The sequence below is a fragment of the Zonotrichia albicollis genome, chromosome 3, assembly GCF_047830755.1.
Source record: "Zonotrichia albicollis isolate bZonAlb1 chromosome 3, bZonAlb1.hap1, whole genome shotgun sequence".
Taxonomy (NCBI): Eukaryota; Metazoa; Chordata; class Aves; order Passeriformes; family Passerellidae; genus Zonotrichia; species Zonotrichia albicollis.
The window spans coordinates 6687674-6712152 of NC_133821.1; the positions used below are offsets into that span (position 1 = coordinate 6687674).

General features: G+C 42.6%; 1 protein-coding gene across 2 annotated transcripts in view; it reads right to left on the minus strand.

Moving 5' to 3' along the window:
• Window positions 1-2257: 2257 nt before the first annotated feature.
• CLIC5 (chloride intracellular channel 5) overlaps window positions 2258-24479 on the minus strand; it is a 71620-nt gene continuing 49398 nt past the window's right edge. Inside the window, exons 6-7 of one of the 2 annotated variants that reach the window (XM_074536529.1) lie at window positions 3008-3120; window positions 2258-2785 (exon numbers count right to left, since the gene is read on the minus strand). In XM_074536529.1, coding sequence (XP_074392630.1) covers window positions 3037-3120 — 84 coding nt within the window. In that variant the 3' untranslated portion in view covers window positions 2258-2785; window positions 3008-3036. Of the gene's footprint in view, window positions 2786-3007; window positions 3121-14719; window positions 23936-24479 lie in introns of those variants that run through there. The other variant, XM_005490362.4, reaches the window with a different exon arrangement.

Genomic DNA, 24479 nt, shown 5'->3' on the forward strand with positions numbered 1-24479 from the left:
TGTGCACAGTTTTATCCATTTACTTAAACTTGTTCAGCTTCTGCCAGTAGTCAAATACTTACCTTGAGTGCACAAAAGGAATACAGTGACTTTCCATCTACCTCCATTTTCAAGATGTTTCCTTAACCATGTACATTTAAGTAGGTGGTATTGTCCCATGGATTCATGGATTTTTCATTGGTGAAGAAGCTGTAGATATATTCTAGATATTCTGTATTTAAGTACTTGTTTTATTAATGTTTCTCTGTGCCTCAGGTCCCTTATTCTTAAGCATTAATGCATCCTAGCACAAGGTAGTACAGTAAAATTAATCAGCTCTGTTTATTTAGCAAATTCCAAAACAGAAGTGATAATCAACATTAATAAATGTGCATGTAAGTCTAACTTGAATTTCCAAGAATGCCCTACAGAACTAAAACACTGCAAAATAGTGGATTGGGTGTTATTTGAAAGGGAATTAAGATTTTTTTTCTTTTCCCTTTAATTTTAAACAATATTTATACAGGCTTTTATAACTTTCTGGTAATTTCCCTGGTTTTGTTCATTCCTAGCTTTTTGTGTTGAACAAGGTCTATGTTTTGGGTTAACATATTTTGCTTTTCCCTTTTCAGTATTTTTTCATTGAATTGGTCACTTGTCATGAAAAGTGCTTATCTTTCCCCATCCTTAATGTGATAAGAAATGTCTATGAGACAGCAGACAACAGGCATTTATCATACCTTTGTATTTTATAAAATTGGTCTTTTGAAACAGAAAATCCCTTAAAATACATAGGATGCAACGTCAGATTTGGGGTTTTTTATTTTATGAAAACTTGGTTTCTTCATGGGGATGAGTCTGAGGCTGTTGCTGTGAATTATATGTTTCAAGCATCCAAAGATTTTGAACACTCACTGCCAAATGCCATAATTTACTATTAATTTCTTTTGCCTTCTTCCTGCTCCATGAATGACTGCTCCTGATACAGAATGGCTCATACTTAGCATGAACAACACATGTGCAAGACTGAACACTCATTGAATACACACATTCCCTGTGAAAACATGGGCAAAGGCACAGCAGAGAACAGCAGGGGGAAGGGAATATTATCGAAATTGTGAGAGGGAAAAGAGCCAAAACACAACAAAAGGAACCTCTTGGATGGTGAGTCCAGGGGAGGAAGGTGTGCAAGCCTCTGTGTGGGATCTCACCAGCACCAATGGGATACTGACGGCCCAGGCTCAAGGCCCACTGAGACCCTTGGAAATCCCTCCTGTGCTGGATCCCTGCCCCCTCTCCTTGACCCCCCAGCCCTATAGGTCTTGTCTCAGGCCTTCTTTGCTGACTTTTTGCTCAGCTAGCTCAGCTCATTTAATTACCAAAAGATACATCCAACAAAAATGTGTGCAAATTAGCCATTTCCTGCCATTTTATAGTGGTAGCTCAACTCACACAGACATTGGATATGCAGAGGAGCCACCCAAGGGAAGGTGCAGGACCCTGGTGCTTGGCTGTCCCATGGATTCCACCCCACTACCTAAAAAAATCTGCCAATAGTTGTTTGTGATGGATAAATATTGATGGATAATATGGTTACATATTTTACTTTGTTTTGAAGACAAACAAATTCATGGCACCCATATTAGAAGGTGCAGGACCCTGGTGCTTGGCTGTCCCATGGATTCCACCCCACTACCTACAAAAATCTGCCAATAGTTGTTTGTGATGGATAAATATTGATGGATAATATGGTTACATATTTTACTTTGTTTTGAAGACAAACAAATTCATGGCACCCATATTAGTACATAAACATGGGAGCAATGCTTCCCTGGATGTCCATGTCCACACCGCTAAATTCTCCCCAAAAGTGAGAAGCTGCATCTGGACAACTGCTGGGAACAGTCTGAGCTCTCTGTTGGCTCCCAGATCACAACTGGGCCCTGCTGGGATCAGGCGAGAAGCATATTGGGGAAAATTCTCGCAATTCAACAGCAGAGACAACAAAGGGGCTGCACATGAAATGCTCCTTGGCACTGGTTAATCTGTCAAAATAGGTGAAGACACTGTGTCTCTTATTAAAACAAACAAACAAAACCAAGAAACAAACAAACAAAAACCCCACCAACAGCATCAGCAACATAAAAATATGGATCAACCAAACCCACTACTGCTTCCCAAGACACTGTGGGCTCCATCCAATTTTGTTTCCAGAACCCCTCCTAACAGCATGCCTTGAGCCAACAAGGTATTTTCTCACTAATTTGTTCTATATTTATCCCAGCATTGAGTGACCGATCTTTATCGATTTCTTGCCCTTTGTGAGAGTTTTGTTCCATCTCCCCATCTCCTCTTTGTATCAGATGACCCTGCCACATAAACATTTCCCAAACACTCCCAGCATGTGCACTGTTAGTTGTCATTTCTTGAGTTCAGAGCTCAGGACTTATTTTTAATGCATATTCAGGGTGTGGGGGAAGGAGAGAAAAGGGAAATTTTACAAAGAGAATTTATTTCTTTTTCACTAGAACTAGTCCATATTAATTCCAGTTGTGCTGATGACAGAAAAATTTTTCTTGGTGTTGCCCAGGAGGCTCTTGCAGACTGCAGAGTATTCCACTTCTTGGTTGTAGACCAACACAACCTCACAGAACACAGAGATCTCTCTTCACAGCTTTCATCTGGCTCAGCCCTGATTTGCAGAGGTATCAATAAGAGCTTTTCTCCAGGCTTCAGTGAGAATGTCTACAGCTCTTGCCCAGTTTGTTTCCTACTCTTCAAATCTTGCTGGCAGCTGCCTCTGGCACTGGAGGGACAAATGTGTTCTCAGTTATCCCCTAATCACTGGCCTATGGCACTGCAATGAGACAATGTTTTGGGGGACTGGAGCAGAGTTTGTGCCCTTCAGAGGGGTATTTCAGTGAGTGGAAGCATAGACACTCCTGGGGTTTGGCTGTAACATCTGCTGACTGCCCAATCCAGCCCAGTACTTCAGCTCAGGCATCCCCTACCCCCAATTTGTGTGTACCTGAGATAATTCTCACTTGACTCCATCCATCATGAAGCTGAATGTCTAGTCTGAGATGGTCCTGAGATGGTCCTCTGGAAAAGAACAGAGCCTCCCTTCCTAGGGGGATGTGTCTGCAACAAGAAAGGCAAACAGCTTTGTGAGGGGCTCATCTCACAGCACTGATGGCAGATACATCTTGGTCTGAGGCAGCCAATGTTAGATGAGGACAAGCCCATCCCAGGGTTTTGGTGTGAGCCCTCGTCTCAACAGGGTCACACCAAGGTACACTGGGCTCTGTAGAGGCCACACACAGCCCTTACTGATATGGTAGTTCCTAAAGATAAATAAAAACTTTAGTTCCCCTCCAGCTCCACATCTCTCTTAACTAAGTGATTCTCATGGTTCATAGAATCATTCACATTGGAAAAGACCTCTAAGATCATTAAATCCAACCCAGCACTGCCAAACCACCTCTATCAGCACCACACCTACATGTCTTTTAAGCCCCTCCAGGGCTCATGACTCCACCACTTCCCTAGCCAGGCTGTTCCAGGGCTTGATAACAAAGTACTACAAATAAATTAGCAGACTGGTGATTCACAGGTGCAAAAATTCTAAAACAGTTTAATATTTTTCTGATTTAAGTTTTATGCAGAGTGGAATACCACTGTCCTGGTGGGACACATCCAGTGCTGCTGCCTGAATTAATTGGAAAATCTGTCCCAGCCTGTAGATACCAAATGTAAGAAATTCAGCTCTTGCATCTTTAGAAAAACCAGGCCTTTGCATTTCAAACAATTTGTTGTTTATCTCCTCCACAGCTGTCACCTCTTGCAGTCTACAGGGAGTCAGAAACAATTCAGTGCTAGAAAGTAGTAAATACAGAAGTACAGAGAATTGCAAAGAAAGGACCAGCAGGCCTTATTTTCAGAGCTCATCTTCACTGGTACTGCAGACATGGCATCAATTTGCAGCTCTCTGAGACCCAACACTTGCTATTCACAAAGCTGGGCAATCACCTGCTCCTCTCAGCCACTGCATGTGTGTAACCTACACGGCCAAGAGGTTTTTACTACAAAACACAGCAGCTCCTGGTTTGTACCACTCCAGGCTGCCCTTGTGTGAGAAGCCACACAGCTCCTGAGGATGCTGCTGATGGCAAACACCAGGAAGGGGTTGACCACTGGGTGCCACCCCCAAGCCACGGCCCAGCTGGAGAGGAAGCTGCAGGAACCCAGCAGGGATGGATGTGCAGGGTCAGACGTCCGGTCTGAGCCAGGAGCTGGTTTATCCCTGCCTAGAGAGCATGTGGGCATGCACCACATGCTTAAAACAAGGAGAGGATGCTTTGGAACTGGCATCTCCACCGCTGCCTTCGGCGCCCCACAACTATGTTTGCACAAATATATGAGGGGTATCAAGAATTTTATAATGATACTCCCTCGCCCATGGTTCCAGTTAAAACCGCTGTAATAAACAAAACATACAGAGCACATCACTGGCACCAGAGACTATAATTTTCTCTGAGCAGAAGTATTACCAAAAAGAAAAAGAATAAAAGAAAAAATGCAGGATTTAATCCAATTTAGGAAGAAATCTCTGCAGACCTTTCATTAAACTTCTCAACCATTATTAAAGGAAAGTCAGTAGCCAAAAATTCTTTGATGATGACATTGAATCATTTGATGACAGAGTATTTTGGGAAAGGCTACAGATGCAGATCATTGGTAAAAACCTTGAGTCCCAGGAAGAATAATCTTTCAAATGTCACAATACTTTCTCTTTTGTGGGGGAAGATTTTTAACTCTCTTTTAAAGTGAGCTCCACCTTCTTTCTGAAATCCTTTGGTTTTGTAGCTATGAGGAAAACAATGTGCAATATCTTTCCTTCTGAAGTCGTGGAAGATCTTGAGTGATGGCAAAGAGAAAGCAAGCACCAAACAAGGAATCTTGGTACTGCAGGATATAAAACATGCAACTCTCAACCATACTGGGAGCAGAGGTGTTCACTTTCTTATTTTCCTGCTAAAGACATTTCAAAAAACCACAATGAAAACACGGGCTACACAGTGAACAATTCATCATCACATGACTCGTCATTACTCAAAATTCTGTTGTCTACATATCTTTATGTTTCAAATGTCCCAAATTATTTATTTTTCACTAATTTTTAGCACCCAGATGTGGGCATTTTAAAGAAACTGCTTTTGAAGGTGCTGATCAGTGCTGGTGAAGTTATATGAAAGTGCTTCTCTTGCTGTGTCATTCCTGCCCAGTGACACTGACCTTTTAAGCGATTTTGCCTTTTTTTTTTCCATTTATATGAACTTCTCTCTCTAAATTCTGTGGAAATGCTCCCACTCAGTAAACCAAATGAGCATCTCCTCAAGCAGATGGTAAACTCTATCCCAGCTCAACAGACCATGTAACCCCTTGACTTCAGTCATGGATTTAAGGATAAGTATGTGCTCATGCATTTTCCCAGGTCAGAGTCAAAGAAAAAAAGGATGTGATCAGAACTGCATCTGGCCAGCTTTGATCACCTGCAAAACAAAGCTATGGGCTACCTGTGCCCACCCCTCTGAGACCAAAACAGTGATAATTTACCACAGAGTCATAGAATAAGTGTTTGTGTTAGAAAAGACCTCACAGGTCATTGAGTCCAGCCACTAACCCAGCACTGCCAAGGCCACCACTAAACCGTGTCCCCAAGTGACACATCTATACAACTTTTAAATACCTCCAGGAATGGTTATTCCACCATTGCCCTGGGCAGCCTGTTCCAATGTTTCACAACCCTTTCTGTGAAGAAAATTTTTCCTAATATCTAATCTAAACTGCCCCTGAAACAACTTTCCATATCCCCTTATCTTCTTGCATGTTATTTGGGTGAAGAGACCAACACCCACCTCCACAATCTCTTTACACATGGCTATAGGAGCAAGAATGTTCCCCCCAAGCCTCCTTTTCTCCAGGCTGAGCCCCTTTCCCTGCTCCCTCAGCTGCTCCTCCTCAAGACCTGTGCTCCAGGCCCTTCCCCAGCTCCGTTCCCTTCCCTGGACACGCTCCAGCCCCTCAACATCTTTCTTGTCATGAGTTGCCCCAAACTGAACCCAGGATTCAAGGTATGGTCTCGCAGCACAGGGGACAATCACTTTCCTGGTCCTGCTGGACACACCATTGCTGAGACACAAATGAAAATGTTCTCCGAGTCCCCAGAGAACAGCAAATGAGTGAAGCAAGCAGGTGGCAATGACTATCAGCCAAACACAGCCCATTTTGGTGCCCTGGAAGGAGCAATTCCTCTTGAGATGCTATTTCACTTAAAAATGTAATTTAATTTCCAAATGCTGAATTTAAATTAGATATTTAACTTTGGTATCCTGGTTAGTAAATTAAGATTAAATGTTTTGGTGGGGTTTTGCATGCGCATCCAAACCAGAAATTTTAATTGGAAAATTTTGAAAAGATTACATTTTTTAGTGAGAATTTCCTTTGGGCTGAAAAATATTTTTCATCTGGGATACACATTGCTGAGAAGATCCTTTAACTGAGACCCACACAGAAGGTCTATGAGCTGTGCCTTCAAAATTTTGGGAAGTGATGACAGCATTTAGCTGTGCCCCTGGGAGCTCAAGTCACCTGTGCAGCAAGAGGTTCCTGACTAGGTCTCTGCAGGTGATGAACCACGCTTAGGGAAGGACATCAGGATTTCCCTGGCCTTGTTACATGGCGGATGAAAGGAGGAGAGGAGCAGGCCTGTGATGTCCATCCCTTTGGCTGTGTGTTGGCTTGGGCTGGGACAGAGTTAATTTTCTTCACAGAAGCTGGGATGGGGCTGTGTTTTGGGTTTTGCTGGAAGCAGTGCTGACAACACGGGGTTGTTTTTGTAATTGCTGGGCTGGGCCTGCACAACACCAAGGCCTTTTCTGCTCCTCAGCCCATCCCACCAGTGAGAAGACTGGGGGTGCACAAGGAATTGTGAGGGGACACAGCTGGGACAGCTGACCCCAACTGACCCAGGGGATATCCCAAGTCATAAGGTATCCTGTTTCTGAAGAAGGAAGGAAGGGAGGATGTTTGGAATGATGGCATTTGTCTTCTCAAGTCACTGTTACAAGTGATGGAGGCCCGCTTTCTGGGGTGGCTGAACACCTGCCTGCCTATGGGGAGTTGTTAATGAATTCCTTGGTTTGTTTTATTTGTGTTTTGCTCTATCAATTAAACTGTCTTTTTCTTAAACCACAACTTTTCTTACTTTTACCCTTCTGATGCTCTCTCCCACGCCACTGGGGGATTGAGCAAATGCCTGCATGGTGCTCAGTGGCTGGCTGGGAAACCACCACAGGCTTCTGCAGAGCTGGTGGCACTGAAGGGATAAGGGCTTCTTGGTCAGTATTATTTATCAATTGCATTTTTTAGCCCCAATGCATGGTGGGTCTCAACCCTCTGCATGAGATGGGAGGTCATGAGCTGAAAGGGAACATGGCACAGGGAGATGGGGCAAACAGCAGGAAGGAAGAAATGAGATATCATATTTATTCAATGTGTCCTACATGTTCCTAGAAATATTGGAGCACTTGGAGACTCAGAGAGGAGGGCTTCAGAGCATGGTCTGGCTATTTTTTCCTGTAGGACCACCATATGGCAAAAAGGCCCCAAGGAAACATCTCTTTGGCTCTGACTGTGTCTTCCTAACCCACTGTCCCTGAATTTGCCTTGCCACAGCCACCTCTTGTTCCTCTCCTCTTTCTTTCTGTGGAGCAGAAAACCCTCCTTGAGTCAGGAATGGGAAGGGAGTGATTGTCCTGTTCTTCATATGGTGTCTGGGAGACAACCTGACTGTTTGAGTGATGACTGAATGTCTCTGGACAATCCTCTCTCTGCAAACGGAGGCTCCAGCACAAAATCTTCCTTTCATTTGGAATGAAATCTTCATTTCCTTTTGATGGCAAATTCGTGGGAGTAGCACAATGGCTAAAGAACTTATAATAATACAAATATGTATTATTTGCATATAGTGTCATATATTGTCATTATTTTATTGCTATTACTATGACAGGATGTCAGGCGGTGTGGAAAACCTCTTTCAAAGCTTACTGGCATTACCTATTGATGATTTGTCACCATCCTTTATGCTTCCCTGTAGTTTTTTCAGAGGAAAGGATTAACTAAATGCTCTGCCCTCACCTCCTGATAGAGCCAGGCAGATTCTGCTCATCCAAACTACTCTGGATAAACACCATCACTGAATCAAGGAGCCCTCAGGCAACCCCTTAACCATGGAGATAGTTGTCAATGTTGTAGCAAATACCTGGGAAAAGGACATTTTCCAGCAGCTCAGAATTTGCTTAGCAAACCAACCTCCATGGTGTTGGTCACAGCCCCCAGGGGCTCTGTAAGTAAAACAGGACCAATGCACTGGGCAGAGAGAGGAGTGTTTGTGAAGGAGGATCTCTGCCCTCTGCACTGCCCAGGGCTGTGGGTGCCTCCAAGGTCCCACCTGGCCACTGTGACTTGTGGCACTGGGAAATGCAGTCAGTTTAATTCAGGTTGTTCTCTCCCAAAAAACCAAATCATAAAAGTACATTAAAATGTGATTTGTTGAATGGTGACCAACATAACAAGCCTCCCCAGACAGCTGATTTCCCCAAGCCTTCCCTTCATGACAGGCAGCTGGAACTGATAAAGTCATAATTGCCCCTTCCCCTTCAGAGAGCATCATGGGGAGGGGTGGAGAGAAAGCAGCCTCTGTTCTACCTGGGCATAGGACTCTCATGCAAAGCAGATCTTTGGGTGGAACTGGTGCAAGGGTGTAGAGAAAACTTGTATTTTAATCAACAAGTACCACAGATATTTATAATACCTGTAAACACTGTTGTGCCTCTACTTTTCCCAGCCCTGGTGCTGCTGGTCTGTCAGGTGCTGGTGAAGAGGATGGATCAGAGCTCCATGCTGTTCCTCCATGGCACAGATGAGCAATAAGTGGTTTGGCTGCCAGAGGAGTCCTGGGATCAGGCTGGTCTCCTAGGAAACAATGGCATTGTTGCCGCTGGAACAAACATCCTGGTGGGCCATTTGTGTTTATCTGGTATTTCCATTCTCTGCTGATTAACCCAGCCAAGTGAGGTCTTCATGTGGTAATTACAGCACAGCTCATTTGTGTGTGTTTTACAATGGTGTTGATATAATCCCACTAGAGCACCCCAAGCATGTGCAAGGAGTTCCCACCAGAAATCCAAATAACGCCCCAGCACTGCTGACAGCTTAATAACATGACAAAGTTCAGTCTCGCTGGATGTCAGGGACAGGAATGCAGCTCAGGCTGCTCTGACCTGGAGCTTTCAAAATACTGTACAGTTGAGGCTGAGTGTTTGACAAATAACCTTTTCTTTGCCTGCTCAAATCCATCAGACGCTACCAGGTGCCATGGAGAGGCCACATGCCACTGTTAAAATGTTAAATTGAGTGGCACAGCCATCGAAAGCTCTGAGGAGGGACATTTATCTTTATTATTATTGTTATTAATAATGCAGATATTGCTGTGTGTTGCATTCCAAGGTATTTTTGCAGCACTAAATCATCCAAACGCCCATCGACGGCCCTGATAAATCACACAATAAACCAAAATTCAATACAGCTGTCAGCCCAGACCCTAAGCAAAATCTCAGTGAGCTTAATTATAAAGTTCAGGCAGAGACTGAGCCTGCTTGTGAGGGGACAAGGGGCAGCCTGGCACTGGGACGAGGGGCAGGCTGGCACTGCCACTCCAGGAGCTCAGAAGGCTGCATCAGCCCTGTCCTCCCATCCACGGCATCCCAGCACTGCCACAAGCAGCAAGGTGGGGATAGCCGCTCATGGCAACACCTTTCACTGTTTTCCTCTTTCTGCTCTTTCTACTCTGCTTTACTTCTTCTGATTTATTTTAAGGTATTTCTCTCTCTTTGTATTATTTTTGCTTTTCCTTTTGCTCCTCTCCTTTCCTTCCATCCCTTTTCTTTTCACCATCACTTGCTTTCTGTCTCACCATCCCTTTCTTGCTCTCTCCCTCTTCCTCCCCTCCCACCGCCCCCCATCAAAGCAAGGAAACCGTAACCCAAAGGAAGAACAAGAGTTGAACCTGTGCCAACACAATGGGCCAAGAGGCTACATATGGAACCAGCAAATCACAGAGCCATGAAGGATGTTAGTGATTTAAAGTTATGTATATTGAAGTCTGGATCTTAAAATGAATCCATAATAGTAGAGGTAACTAATGGAGAGACTTAACTGACAGCAAGCAGAATTTTTTTCTCTAACATTGTTATGTTCCCACAAACTCGTCTTTTCCTGTCCCCACCCTTCCCCTGCTCCCCTTTCTGATTAGTTCAACATCCAGGCTGACAATGAAAAGCTAAAGCTGCTGCTTTATGAATAAAGATTTTACCCTATACACCATAAATATGAGTGCTGGTTGCAGAGCAAGGAATCCAACTGGGTCCAGCATCTGTGGGGCTCTCCCTGGGGAGTTGTGCCAGTGGCAAGAGATGGGGAATATTCCCAGCAGAGCAGGCAGGCAGCACAACTCTGGCTGTGGCGTGACAAATAACCATCTGAGGACTTGGGATGCTGCAGAGATGTGGTGCCAAAGCCAGCTGGTCCCATGGTGGCTCAAATCCCAGCTGCACTCATTTTCTGCCATCATTAAGAATGACAAGCGAAAACCAGACTAAAGTGCTGCTCAAAGGGAAGGATGTCAATGCACATGTGTGCATGTATGGATAGGTGTGCATATGTGTACAAAACATTTTGCAAAGCACAACTACAGCAAAACATTACTATAATTGAAAAGTCACTCTAGAGTCAGGAAAGATCAAATATTGATCATCTGCCCCAAATTTGCTACATTTTATATGCAAGCTTCAGGGTGGCACTGGGACCTGAGGCAAAAGCTGAGGGGCAGGAACTTCTGAGCAGTCACAGCTGCACGTGGAACCTAACCCAAATACCTGCCTTTACTACTCAGTGGATATACATATAAAAATTTATACATTTTTATACACAAATACATAAATATGCATGTGTATCTTGGCTCAGGCCATCTAGTACCCTCCCAAACTAACCTCTGAAATCAACTAACCTCTGGAAGCTCATTAGTTCCAGGGGATGTTTCCAACAAGCCATTTGCAGGCAGCTATTCAGTTGAGGAGAGTAAACCAGTATGGACAGGAGCCAGTTCATGCCAGTTTGTCCCAGAGGCTGGGAGTGATCCCAGTACATTGAATTTATTGGTACAGCAGTTCCCTGAAATCACAGCACAGTGTGAAAAATCACATCTTTAATAGGTGAAATGTAGCATCTAAAGTGAAAACTCATCTCTGAAGTTTTCAGTCTTGATTCCCCACACTGTGAAACATCATCCTCTGCCCCTTGGGGACACAAGAAGTGTGAATCTGGTGAATATTTGTGAAGCAGCCACAAACAACACTGCTACAGAGAGCACATGATACCATGACTGTTTTAAAGAGTTTCCTAACAGGCTGAGCAATAAGAAATAAAGAAGGCCCAGCACCACTCTGTGCCAAGAAAACAAATTGCATCACCCGTTGAGGGCATTGACAGGGCAGGAGCTGTACAGGATGTGGTGCATGAGCTGATGAAAGCTGGTATCACAACCCATCTACACCAGGAGTTGGATGAGGATTACACAGTGACCTGAACACCAGCAGGTTCTTTGAAGTCCTTCCCTAGGCACCAATAATGTTCTTTAATGTTGTTTTAACAAAGGATTGAGGGAAGAGGGGCTTCTTGCAATAAGTTCTTTCTCACACTTCCCAATGAATGTACTTCTGTCCACCTTCTCCCAAAACCTGTGGCTTTCAATGCAAGGGAACCAGAAGAAAACCTCTCTGTTATCTCTGTTCTAAAATTCAGGAGCATAAGGGTTACAAGGCTTACGTGTATGCTAAAGAAAACACCCTTTATTCTTGTTTCTGGCAGTTTAAACTATTCAAACTGCTGCACCTTCTTCCCTATGGCATTAAATTTCCCTTTTGCATTCTGCAATGCTGATTTAGGGAAAAACTCAAAGAGATTAAAGTCCCTGGGGTGTACACACAACACCCAAGAGAGAAGAGTTTTGTTTCCCTCTAGCTACTGAACAACAGGGTGGGTTGGAAATTGGCCACCAGCCACTGGCATGGCCATGCTGGGCTCTGGGATGGTGCAGGAGCCAGTTCCAGTCCTGCTGAGGAGTGACCAGACTGTGGGTTTTCCTTTTCCTCCAGGCTGCTCCAGAGAAAGGCTAGATCCTGTCAGCGATGGCTGAATATTGGCTAGATTGTGGGGCATGTGGGTATAGCCTATATTTATTTTTTTTAAGTATATATTTGTTTGATGTTTTGCAAGCATCTGCTTAAGATTTCTGTGCTTATCTAACAGGAGGAAAGAGGCCATTCTTCCCAAAGCCAATTCAGTGCAAGAAAATGTCATAACACTGCTGGGCCCCTTTGTTTCATCCTTCGCCAGAGGGACTCCATAGTTCCTCTGCTGCTCCTTGGAAAGCCAAGAAGCGAAGGCTGGCAATTAAAGGCATCTGCTGGGCTCATGAAAGGAAAGGCATGCATGAGATATGAAGGATGGATGACACCTGAAATGTCTAAACTCTTGTCTGGCACAGACTGGACTGATTGCAGCATGTCGAGCAGGACATGTGGAGTGTTACGTCAGGTAGTCAGATAAAAAAGAAAACCCAAACTAAACCCTCCTTGACAAAGCTTCCCCCCACCCCATTGCTGAAGGAAGAGGTGCCAGCAGCTCCGTGGAGCCCATCAAGGGCTTTATTTTTTACATAGCAAGCAGGGAGAGACAGCAGTACAAATCTTCATCAGAGAGAGCGATTACCTGGGTAGAAGTGAATTTTCAGAGACTGAATGACCAAAAAAATGACCAGCAGCAGTGAGACATTTCTGTGGAAAGGGGAAAGCTTTGGCTTTGCTCAGAGCAAATGCATAAGGAATGATAAAATAAAGACAGGAAAAGTCATAAGTGATCCAGGTTGTTACTCACCCCATTTTTCATCATTCAGATCTGCAATCACAATCACTTATGCACAAAAAACACTTATTTTACACAGTGCCTAATAGATCTGAGGCACTCAGTTTTACTACTGTCAAACATCACCCACATCACTGTCCAGAGAGCCTGAGATCTGTGTTAGGTTTGTTTGTACAATGAGAGTGGACAGAACTATAGGGAATAATTTTTAATTAAATAAACTACAACACCACCAGTGTCACACATTTTTTGTGTATGGTCAGTAGGTCAAACCTCAAGGGTTGGGGCTTTTGGCAGCCCTCTGTGAATTATTCAGTACTGACCACTGTCAGAGACACTCAACAGGATGAAGCAGTCTCATATCTGTGGTTTTGACATGACAGTGACATGATGGAGCTGTGCAAGGTGTATGTTTTTACAGCAGAGTCCCCATCAGCCACAGCAGTGCACAGCAACCCTCAGCAGCTGAGTGACTGAACAGCGGAGCTGAACTTCCATTCAGGACTGGCTACAAATTAAGCAAAAAAAAGTATTTATTAATTCTTTGATATGTCTGATGGCATTTTTTTCACATTCCCTGGTTTTCTTTCATGCTTCCACGACTGGAGAGAAAGGGAAAGATCACATCTGCTATGAAGGTGCACCTGGGTGTTTGTACATTTAGGGCTCAGTCCAAAAGCAATCAGCCAAGGCCCTGGATTTCTACAGAGCTGGACAAGTGAAATGGTATTTCAGCACTAGTTTGAGCAAAAACATTAGGCTGGCACTTACCACCATGGGTCTGGAGAATTTGAAACAGATGCCCATTTTTATATCATGCACAACAGCATGAGAGATGTGGTACCAGAGCAATGCAGGACTAGAGAGATGTGACCCATTGGTTTCAATGTTTGGGACCAGAAGAGAGGTTGATATGTAAATTCAAAGAAATCCTGCTTGTTCCTCTCCAGCTGCAGCTGTTGAATGATGAACTCTTGTTGTTTCAGATGGAGTGTGATCCCCTGTCATTTGCTATGAGAGGGATTCTGAGCTTCTGTATCTAAAGCACCTCTGGAACTGGTTTGCTTTGGGGAAGGTAAATTCAAAGTTCTGTGCTGGAATTCAATTGCAATACTTCACATTTGTGTACTGTAATCCCAGAAAGGACATCCTGGAGCCAAGGCACCTAGCCTGCCTGTGGCTGTGTCTAACTTCTCACAGCAGAACCAATACAAGAAATGAGGCAAATGGAAACCTACTTCCTCAAGGACTTTCCCTCAACCCTGGTATTTTGGGACTTCTTGACTTGGATATCACTTCCAAAGTTTCGTGTTTAACAACACTTATGGATCTATTCTTCAGGAAGTTGAACCCCATACTCATTTTGATCTGCACAGCATCATCCAGTAAAGGGCTCCACAGTTTAATTACACACTGTGTAAAAAGGCTTTTCTTTCTGATTGCTTTAAACTTACTGCTTCATTCTTTCATTAGGAACACATAATCTCTGATAGGAGAAATAGTGAATTTCACCCCTCCATTATTTTATAGATGTATACTATAATCCCACCAGTTCTCATATCCCAATCTTAGAGTAAAGGATGGCTATAGCTGTATTCAAGCTCTGAGCACACATTTGGTTTTTTTGCAGGCAAAGAAAAGTTGCCTGTTTAAAAAAAAAATTAACAAAATTAAACAAAGTTCCACAATAACCCAATGAGAAAATAAACCACTTTTATTCAAATTATAAGGTGTTAATCACTCTTGGAATATAATTATAAACAGCTCCAATTCAGGAAGGTGGGTTTCTTCATTTAACACATACTCATTTGAAGGATACAAAAGAAGTACTTGCTTATATATTCAAAAGCTTAAAATGGAACAATGAGCAGATACCTTTTTGTGTTTAAAAATTAAATTTAACTCTTTCTTCAATAATAAAATATACTACCTATTATACAAAAAGGACAGCATTTTATTCACAGTTGACAGAGTCTCACAATCATAATATTAAACGTGAACTGCAATGACATTTTAAATATATTTTTCCTATTATTACAGATTATGAGGGTTAGAGCAGCACACAAAGGCCCTAATCAGGGTCCTGTCATGTAAAGAGCTGCACATGCAGAGAACAAATACAGAGTTCCTACCCGAAGAGGTTGCACTCTAACCTAAAATTGCACATTAAGAGAGGATGTTCCTTGACTGAAAAACACAAATACACAAAGGGATCCTGCCTTGCATTCTTATCTGATGGAGACCTCTGGACACACAGTTACTTTTCACTGTCAAACACTATAAAATAGTTGTTTACAAATAAATTACTTTCCTTTGAAACTTACCAGGTCTGAGTTTAAAGGTAATTCCTGATTTCTCCACATGAGTTTCAGACCTTGCTTTTAGCCCAGTACTTCAGGTGGGAGCCGTGAAGAAGCCATCAGCCATTTCTGTGATTAATAACATTTTGGAGGAGAAAATCCAGTCATGTGAACTCAGGTCTTGACCAGTAGCTAAAAATTTAAGTGTCCTTTCAAATGAGCTCTTTTTCGCCTGTATGATACCCTGAAGAGGTACCATGTCATGGCTCACTGCCCAAATTTTGCCTTTGAATATCAGTGCAGATCTAAGCAACTATGGGTCTGTTGGGGCACAGGTTGCTCACACACTGATAGGAAACTTGTCCACATATCTATTAAGACTTCCAGACTGGTTCCTGCTATCCTCTCTCAGTGGGCTCCCATTCCTCTCTTTCAACCTCAGACGTCCTCAAAGTAACCAGAGTTGTGCTCCAGATGAGTTAGGATTTGAAAACTAGTAGGTTTTGGAGGGGCAAAAAGCACTTCTGCTCACCCCCAAATCTTACTATGCAACTTGGTTTTGATCTTCAGGCTTCAGAACTGAAAATGGGTTATAAAAAGAAATCTACTGATAACAAAATCATAATTTTCTAGGAAATACACAACAGGACCCTTGATTAAAAAAAAAAAAAAAAAAAAAAAAAAGAAAGGACAAAAGGGAGCAAAGGGGGATTCTCATCATAGCTCTGAGGGTTTGCAGAGATGAGGACCTGTTCTCCAGGAATCAAACCACACAACTGTTGGGAATTTGTTCATTGCCTCTGAAAACACGGTCAGGCGTAAAAACTGTCAGGTTTGCACCAGGAAAGAGGGTTGGGTTGTGGAGTGGGGTTTTTCCTCTCAAATTCTTACAGTCAATAATGCCCACCAATTTCCATCACTAAACAACACAACATACTCCTGGTTTCTTTGAAACACAAGGCTTGGACACACAGCAGCATTGGAAATGAGAAGTGAGGCAGCAGCTCGGCAGCTCGGTGCACTTAAGGGAACATTTTTAAGCCATTTAGCAGGAGTTTATTGCTCCAGCACTGGAGGCTTTGAGCATTCAAGCACGACAGGGTGTGCATTGTTGTGCCAGAGCTGCCCGCCCTGGGTGTGTGTGGTGTGGGGCAAGGGGCCAAGGGCTGTGTTTAAACGCACCCGCACGAGAAATGCGATTTAGGCAGAACAAAGCACACTCCTGTTGTGCCTCCCCGTGATTATAAAATAGATCTGTGTCATTATAAATAGAAAATGACTGGTGACAAAGATGCTGCTTTGACTCACTTCTGAGGCCAAGCTCCTTCGCTGCGGTTCCGGGTGTCAGAGCAATTTAGCGGCTGCACTGCAGGCAAACATGTCTGGTTTGGGGTTAGCCAGTCCACATCTCATGATGGCTTAATCTCATTTTAAAACAGCAGGGGATTCACTGGGGTCCTTTGCAAGCATCACTCCCTCACCCAAGGACAGCTCTGAATGCCTTCAAAACTCGCTGTGCCCACTGCAAGGCTCGGATTGCTAAATACCAAATTACCTTGGCCTCCAAGGGACTGCCAAACTTTCGTGGTCTGTGAAGTTGAGATGCTGCTTCCACACAGCTAATGGTGTGGTTCTTGTTTATTCCAGTGGGAACCAAATCAAAGGCACAGAAATAATAGCGCTGTTTCAAAAGTGTAAGTTTTCCTCCTTATGCCACTTTCCATCCCAACAAACTTCACAGCATTATTAAATTAAATAATGCAGATAAATACTCTGAAAATATATATATGTATATGTGTATATATAGTTTTTATGTTGTAGAGTAGGTAGTTTCAAAAAAAAACCAAAAAACCAAACACAAACCCCAAAAACCCAAACCAGAAACTAGAACTGAATCCTCTATTGCAGTATCTGGAATATTCTGCTCATTTACTTCTAAGCATGCTCTTTAAAAATACCTGCAATCTTTCTGCTTCAATAATTTAATCAGAATCCCACTTACATTTGTATTTTATACCACAGTTTATTCCCAAAACTGGAGATAACCTCTCATTTCCTGAAAGCTCTTAAAAACTTTCTTCATGAAAGAGTAGAGAAATCTGCTGCTTGCAAATTCTACTTACTTATTGCTAACTTCCAAACTAAAGTAGTTAATTTAATGAAGGAGGAAAAAAAAAAGCAGTGAAAAAGAAAACTACTAATTTGGTGCCTGTAGCCATTTCCCAAATTCTTCAGAATTTATGGACCTAGAGAGACAGGGAAAGAGCAACTTCTCAGCAGTGCGGCAGAATAGGCCAAAATGACCCTGTGAAACCCAAGCAATTCTGGGAATTAAAGGATGTTCCCTCCTGTTATGGTTCTACACTGCAAACTGCTTTTAGGGCTCCCAGTAGTACCCATTAGCAATAGCCAAGCTTTTCTGTTTTAATTTAATTTAATTTCCACCAACAAATTCCACCCTGTGGTGAGAATTGACAGTATCATGTTGAGAACCATTAAAGCATATTTGGATTGTTTTTACTCCATGTATACATAAAAAAAATTCCCCCACCCTCCTTAGTTTTCTTTAGAGAAGCCACTTCATAATAAGAGTGAGGCAGACACAATGGAGGCATCGTTGTGCTCTGGGATACCACCACAGGGAGTGTGGCTGGAGATACAGCAGGACAAGCCTTGGCATTGCACTGCCTGCACAGCCTGGGCCGTGCTCCACTCTGAACCCCCCACGGAACCAGAGCAGAGCCTGGCAGCACTGCTCATGCCCCTGCAGTTACCACCTGGTGTCCTTCTTCTGCACTAAGAACCTTTATACCACTCTGCCTCTTCTCCCTGAGTGTTCTCTGCTCTCTCTGCACTCGAAACATCTTCATGCTTATGCCACCTTTGGCTTTACTGAGAATTCCTATTGGGAATTCCCCCACTGGGAATTCTGCCACCAGATTTCAAAGGGAAGAGAATAATAATGCCCTTCATTAATATAGGTTTTTCTGTCATGGCTTTTAGGCCCCTCTCCAGGCAGGCAGGCAGGCAGGCAAGCAAGCACATGTTTAACATTAAGCACATCAATAGTCCCTGTTCACATGCTGCAAGCTAGAAATGCTCATTAGTGCTGGATCATGGCTCCAGCTGAGCTCCAACACTTCAGCCAGGGAGGCAGGCTGGAGGAAAGGTGGCCCTCAAACCTTTCATCAGAGCTGCACCATCACCAATGGAGCAGTTTTGGCTCCTCCAGAGGCTGGTGGGTCCCCTTGGCAGCAGAGGCACGACCCGCTGAGCTGTGACAATGCCACCATTCAGAGCTGCTCAGCTGATGAGCACAGCTCAAATCCACCACATTCAAACACATCCTTGGGAGTGCTTTCAGGATCAGCATCCCTCCAGTGAATGGTGAAAGGGGAATTAGCTGGGGCAACAGGGGAATAAGATGATTGCTGTGCTCTCTGAGAGGCTGCTGGGTCCTGAGCGGGTTACACAGGATTCTTTGGGCTTTTATGTCACATGTTAAAAAATGGACAAATCAAGCTCTGAAAAACAGAACTGGATGGGGTTTCTGGGCTTTTCTGGGGCTGAGTGTTGTTTGGAATGTGGGACAAGGGAATAAAGCATCTTAAGGCTCTCTGCTTTCCCTGCACATGAGCTGGAAGGGAAGAAAAGGGAGCAGGACTCCTCATTTCACTGCTGAGCACTGAGTGGGCTGTCCTAGCTCAGTGTCCAGGCCAGCAGAGCACTCCTAAAAGGAGGGAATGGGAAATCTGTGACTCAGAGGGAACATGTCTACTACCTGAGAGAAACCCCCAGGTAAAGCCATCTTCAACATGCTGCCTTGCTCATGTCTGTGCTGAAATTCAAAAAGTCCAAACTAAACAGTTACTCAACTCTTGGCTAAAGGATCCCAGATGAAAAGACACAATTTTTAAAATTATTTTAATGCTGTTTGCTCAAAAAAAAAAAAAATCATTACCTCCTTCAACTTCTCATCAAGTATAAACCTCCCAGCTTTCCTGCCTCCTCTGGAATTACTAAGTCATTGCAGACATCAAAATTAATGAAGAGATGAAAGATTCAGCAGAGAGGCAAAATCTTACTGGAAAAATAGTTCTTAATATAAAATCTATTCAAGAATAATGGATATGTTTAGAAAAGTAATAAACAAAGACAAATTTCCTGATGCTTAAAAGAATACATGTGAAGGAGGACACAAGACTGAGGGGTTATTTTTTTTCCTTAAAACACCAATTCTTTTTTTTTTTTAATAATGCTTCAATTTCTTTTAAATGATGCTTCCAACCAGTGTTTCTGGTTTTACAGGAGTGTGATTTCCACTGGCTAAAATTTAGCAGTACTTTCAAGTACTCAGCTTATTAGCCAAACTCAGGTGATGCAGACAGGGGGCTTCATCCCACCAGATGGAAGGGCTACACTAAAATACAGTCTCCCCTGAGCACATCCACAAGAATCCTGAGGAAATGGTTAGGGCTAACTTGGAGCTGAATCTGAGCACAGACAAGATAGGGAGAAAGGCATTTAGGGGTTAAAATAAAATAAATATATATTTAAAATAAATAGTATGTGCAATTCAGCTGAACTTTCTTGTAGGAAACAAAATTGTCTATTTTCTTTGTGTTAGAGACTGTCACTTCCCTTGGCAGTGGTTTTTCAGCTGCTGCAACCAGAAGAGTAACCAGTAGTTCTATATTCCACACTAGACCTGATAAAGCAGTATCATTATGTGATTTCTATAGGAAAAAAATGTTTCTTATAATCCTGGTTTAAATAGACTTTAAAGAGATACTCTTTAATCCTACCTGTGCTGCAAAATGACCTCTTGGCAATTCAAAGAGTTCTAACGGAGAATAAGGGCAACTAATCATGGGAGCCTCAAGAACTCCCATACCACTGCTAATAGAAGAAAAATCAATATTCCTTCCAATATGAATGGAGTGTTGGATTGACTGAGCAGGGAGCTTTGAAATAAATATCTAAGAAATGTTTGGATGAAATGGACATCTTCACAGACATTTGGTCTGCATTTCTGAAATGTAGATGATTAAATCCACATTGTTGGCTTCTTCCCTCTCTGCACTATGTCTTTCTTTACATCTTACAAAAAATTTATGAACAAAGTTATTGTAAATCTGCAATGTCTGTCTTGTCACTTAGATTCTTTTCAGAAATGCTGCCTTGCCAATGTAGATATACAATTCTTTATGATTAATATTTATTACTTACAATTCTAAATACAATGGAAGGTCACCAAAAATACTCTGCCTAAAAGAGTCTGGAGCCCTTTACAATCTCATTGGTGATGGATCCTGAGCCTTGAGAACTGAGCTCAAAATCTTAGCAAAACACCTTTCTATGTAGGATTTCCAGTATTTCCTGCTTCTGGCAATGGATAAAGCCAAGAAGCACAAAGGTGAGTGAAAGTTACAGATCTGAAAACATGAGCTTGGATTTCAAACCCAAACAAAGGTCAGGGAATGCCTGAACCTGTCCATGATCGTGGATCAGCCTGTAATAGAGTTATGAGTAAAATGCAAAGTTAGGATTAGAGTGAGACTTGGATTCAGACAGAACTGGCACTGTAGCTGAAAACTGCTCCATTTTCCTCTAATTTCTCATATCCATCATTATAGTTTATCTAGATATTTTGGAATACTGTGTGAAAACTGAATATATTTAAGGATTATTTTTGCAATTTATTAAAAGGAAATTAGCCTGGGGGCTTTTCAATTTTATTATGAAATCTTAAAAAGTTTTTAAGAACATGCAAATCATCTCAGAAAAAGTTCATTTCATTTATAGATAATTTTCCTTTTGATATAAGCCCAACCATTTTTAAACATAATTTTTTTAAAAAACAGATGCAATTTGAGGTCACTGAAATCAACTGATTGTGATTTGGCCCTCTTCTATAAAAGATAGAGGCAAACATATAAGAGAATTTCAGAACTATGAGATTCAGCAAAATTGTGAAGATTCTGAGATGAAAATCGGGGCAGAACTTGGTTCACCTGCCTGAGATCTGCTGCATGTTTGGACAGTCTTCTTTTAGGACATAAATATAATAAACAGAAAGCAAGAATCTGCATCTGCTTCTGTGTCTTTTATTCAAAAGTTCAAAGCAACTGTGACTAAGAAAAGCTACTGACTGAAATGCAAACCTGGGAAAAGGCAAATGAGAAAAATGCAGTTTCTGTTGATTGACAGGATCATACTGAGAGTAAAAAAATCCCCTGGACCATTGATCAGAGAGAAGACTTTTCTCTAGGAACAAACTTGCAGAGCTTTGCTAACAACACTTTTCTAAACTGACCGAGCCATCCTGACCCAAGTGTTGAGTGAAAACAAAAAACCAGAAAGACAGAAAGAAAGGATCAAGTCAATTAACAGAAATAAATAAATAAATAATTGCCAGAATTTTAAAAAAGAAAAAAATAAGAAAATATAATCACAATAATTTCAATCTCATGAAGAAATGTTTTTAACAAGCCACATGTGCTTGTGCAGATACTTCTAATCTCATCAGATTTTTCTGGCTGCTATTAGTGTTCTCTGAGAAAGCTGATTTCTCAGCAATATTTTAAGGAGTGCCAGCCTTTGCCCTCCAGTCTAGCCACTGCTAAAATAGCCCATTCTTGGAGAAGTCTTGGGAGTTCATGGATTTTCTTCCAAGGTTTTGAAAGCTCAGAACAAATTGACCATTGCATGTGAAACAATAGTCAACCACAAACTCTCTTCAGTCAATGAGCAACATTCTGCTCCCAGCTGGGTTAGTGTGAAAAGTGGAATTATCCCACTAAAGCAAAAAGATGGTTTCAGATTGTCATCAGCATCATACAGCACAGCCTGGCTTTCGATGTTGTTCCACTTTCCCAGCTCTCTCACTGCAAACATTTCTGCTGTGAGGTTCCCCTTGGTCACAGCTCCCGAGCTTGGGGTTCCCCTCAAATCAGTGCAGCTTTAGCAGCTCTGATCAGAAGGGGAGCCACATCAGGTTACAGCTCAGCTTTATTTTATCTTTTAAAACAGCAATAAATCCCTCCACAAACTGAAACCCATGAACCATGTGCTCTCCTGTACATACTGGAACACATGAGTTTCAAGTGAAAGAGCTGTCATTCTGAATCTGCTGAAAAAATGTGCAAATAATCACCAGTGTAAGCAGATGTGCCAGGCAGGCACTGCAGACAGAGCAAAATAATCTCTTTTAGGAAAAAATGCCTAATTCAGAATTGTGGAACCTGGCTGGGTAAGGCCTGGATGAGTGGGATTGAGGCAGCATGCAGGGATTTCTGCTAGCACACTTGCTGAATTCCTGGCTGGAAAGATGCCTCTCACTGTGCCAGCCTGCCCTCTCTGAGGCTCTCACAGCAAGCTCCTCCTGGGGTGAGATGCTGAGCACTTGCAAGTGACCCATCTGGAGCCCAAGGCGACGAAAGCGCTTCCCCTGCCTGGAATCCGAGTGCAGCGACAGCTTCCCACTGCTGATCCAAGCTTCCCAAGATAGCAATTATAGAGGAGCTGGCAACCATACAGCCAAGATGACAATATCCTGCGTGGTTTGGTTTGCTGTGCCAATTCCCTCTGTGGGTGCTGGAGTCAATCTGCTGCCCCTGTTATTGCTGTGTCTGTCTGTCTCTACCAACCAGCAGATCCACTGGGCATTCTGGCACAGGCCCTGCTCTTCCAAGGGCTGCCTGCTCAATTGCTCTTTCATTCTCTTGCTTTAAACATTCAGATCCAACAACACCATGCAAATTTTATGCAGAGTAGCATCTGCAAGTCTGACATATTCACTCAGGCTTCCCCCTCTTGCACCAAGTTAAAAATAAATACCCTATAAACTCCTGGGCCTGCTAAGACAGAAGATGCATTCAGAGAGTTTATTTAAATATAACTGCTAAGAGCATTTCTGCTTTAGGGTCAAACTCCTATTTTTCCCCTCTCTCTCTCCTAAATTTTGTTCTTGCCTTAAGGATCTTAATAGAACTGAAGGAAAAAGCCTCCTTGAAATAATCTAGAGAAGAACCATAATCTAGATAAACCACCAAGTTCTATGCGTTCCTAACTCTCTTACCTGAAATTTCAGCTATTTTTAAAACTCTAAAGGATGCAGGTCATGATGTACCCCCAACACAGAACAAGGAACTAGTCAAGCGGACTCATTTCCAATACTGATTGCAAATAATACTAGTTGGGCCAGATCTTGGGTTAGACTTCAAAGGGTGTCCACCTCTACCCCCACCTCCATTCCCCACCCCCCACACTACCACAGCTGCCTTCCCTTTTCCCCAGGGAGAGGCAGATTTGTCCCTGCCCAATACACTTGGAACAAGGGAAGTCACAAAGATGCCAACCAGACAGCGTAACGATAAAGTACATCTTAAGGCAACAAGGAGCAGAGTCTGTAAAAGGGGATACTGAGCCATGGCTGGGGGCAGTTAGGACTTGCTGAGCCTCTTGGCCACATCTGCGTAGGCTTGCTCAATTTCTTTGTCTGCTGCACAGGTGTTGGTGAACTCATCCCTGCTGTACGCGTTCTTCAGGTACCGCCACAGCCCCGTCATCTCCGCCGGGAACTCAAAGTTGCGGTATTTCTTTGCAACAATCTAAAGCAAAGATAAAACACCTGAAAAAACCCATCTCACAGGGGATGCATCTCCTTCTCCGAGGGAGCATCTCTTGGTCTCTTCTGTCATATAATTCATAGCAAATGAGAAGAATGTTTGGAGAATCAGGGATTTATCACAGAAAAGGCTTAGATGTGCTGCTGCTTGTCCCATATCTTGCAAGGCTGCTGCTTGGCCTAAGGATACTCTAAAGCTACAACCTGGCTACTGTTACCAAATTTCAACTTTTATGGTACTTGAAGTTCCTTGATTTTATCATATTGGGGTTTTGGTTTTTTTTTTTTTCAGAAGTCTTAAGTACATCACTTAAACCTGAGACACCACATAAGAAGGGTCTGAATCATCAAGAGCAAGACAGATTTAAGAGAAAGGCATTAGTAATGATTATAACATATTTTCATATTAATTATTATATTTAACATTATTTTTTATATATATATGGTATTATATTTTAATGTATGTAATATATTTTCCTGGTAAATGGTGTCAGAGGATATAACCACCTACAGCTGTTGGAAGGCTG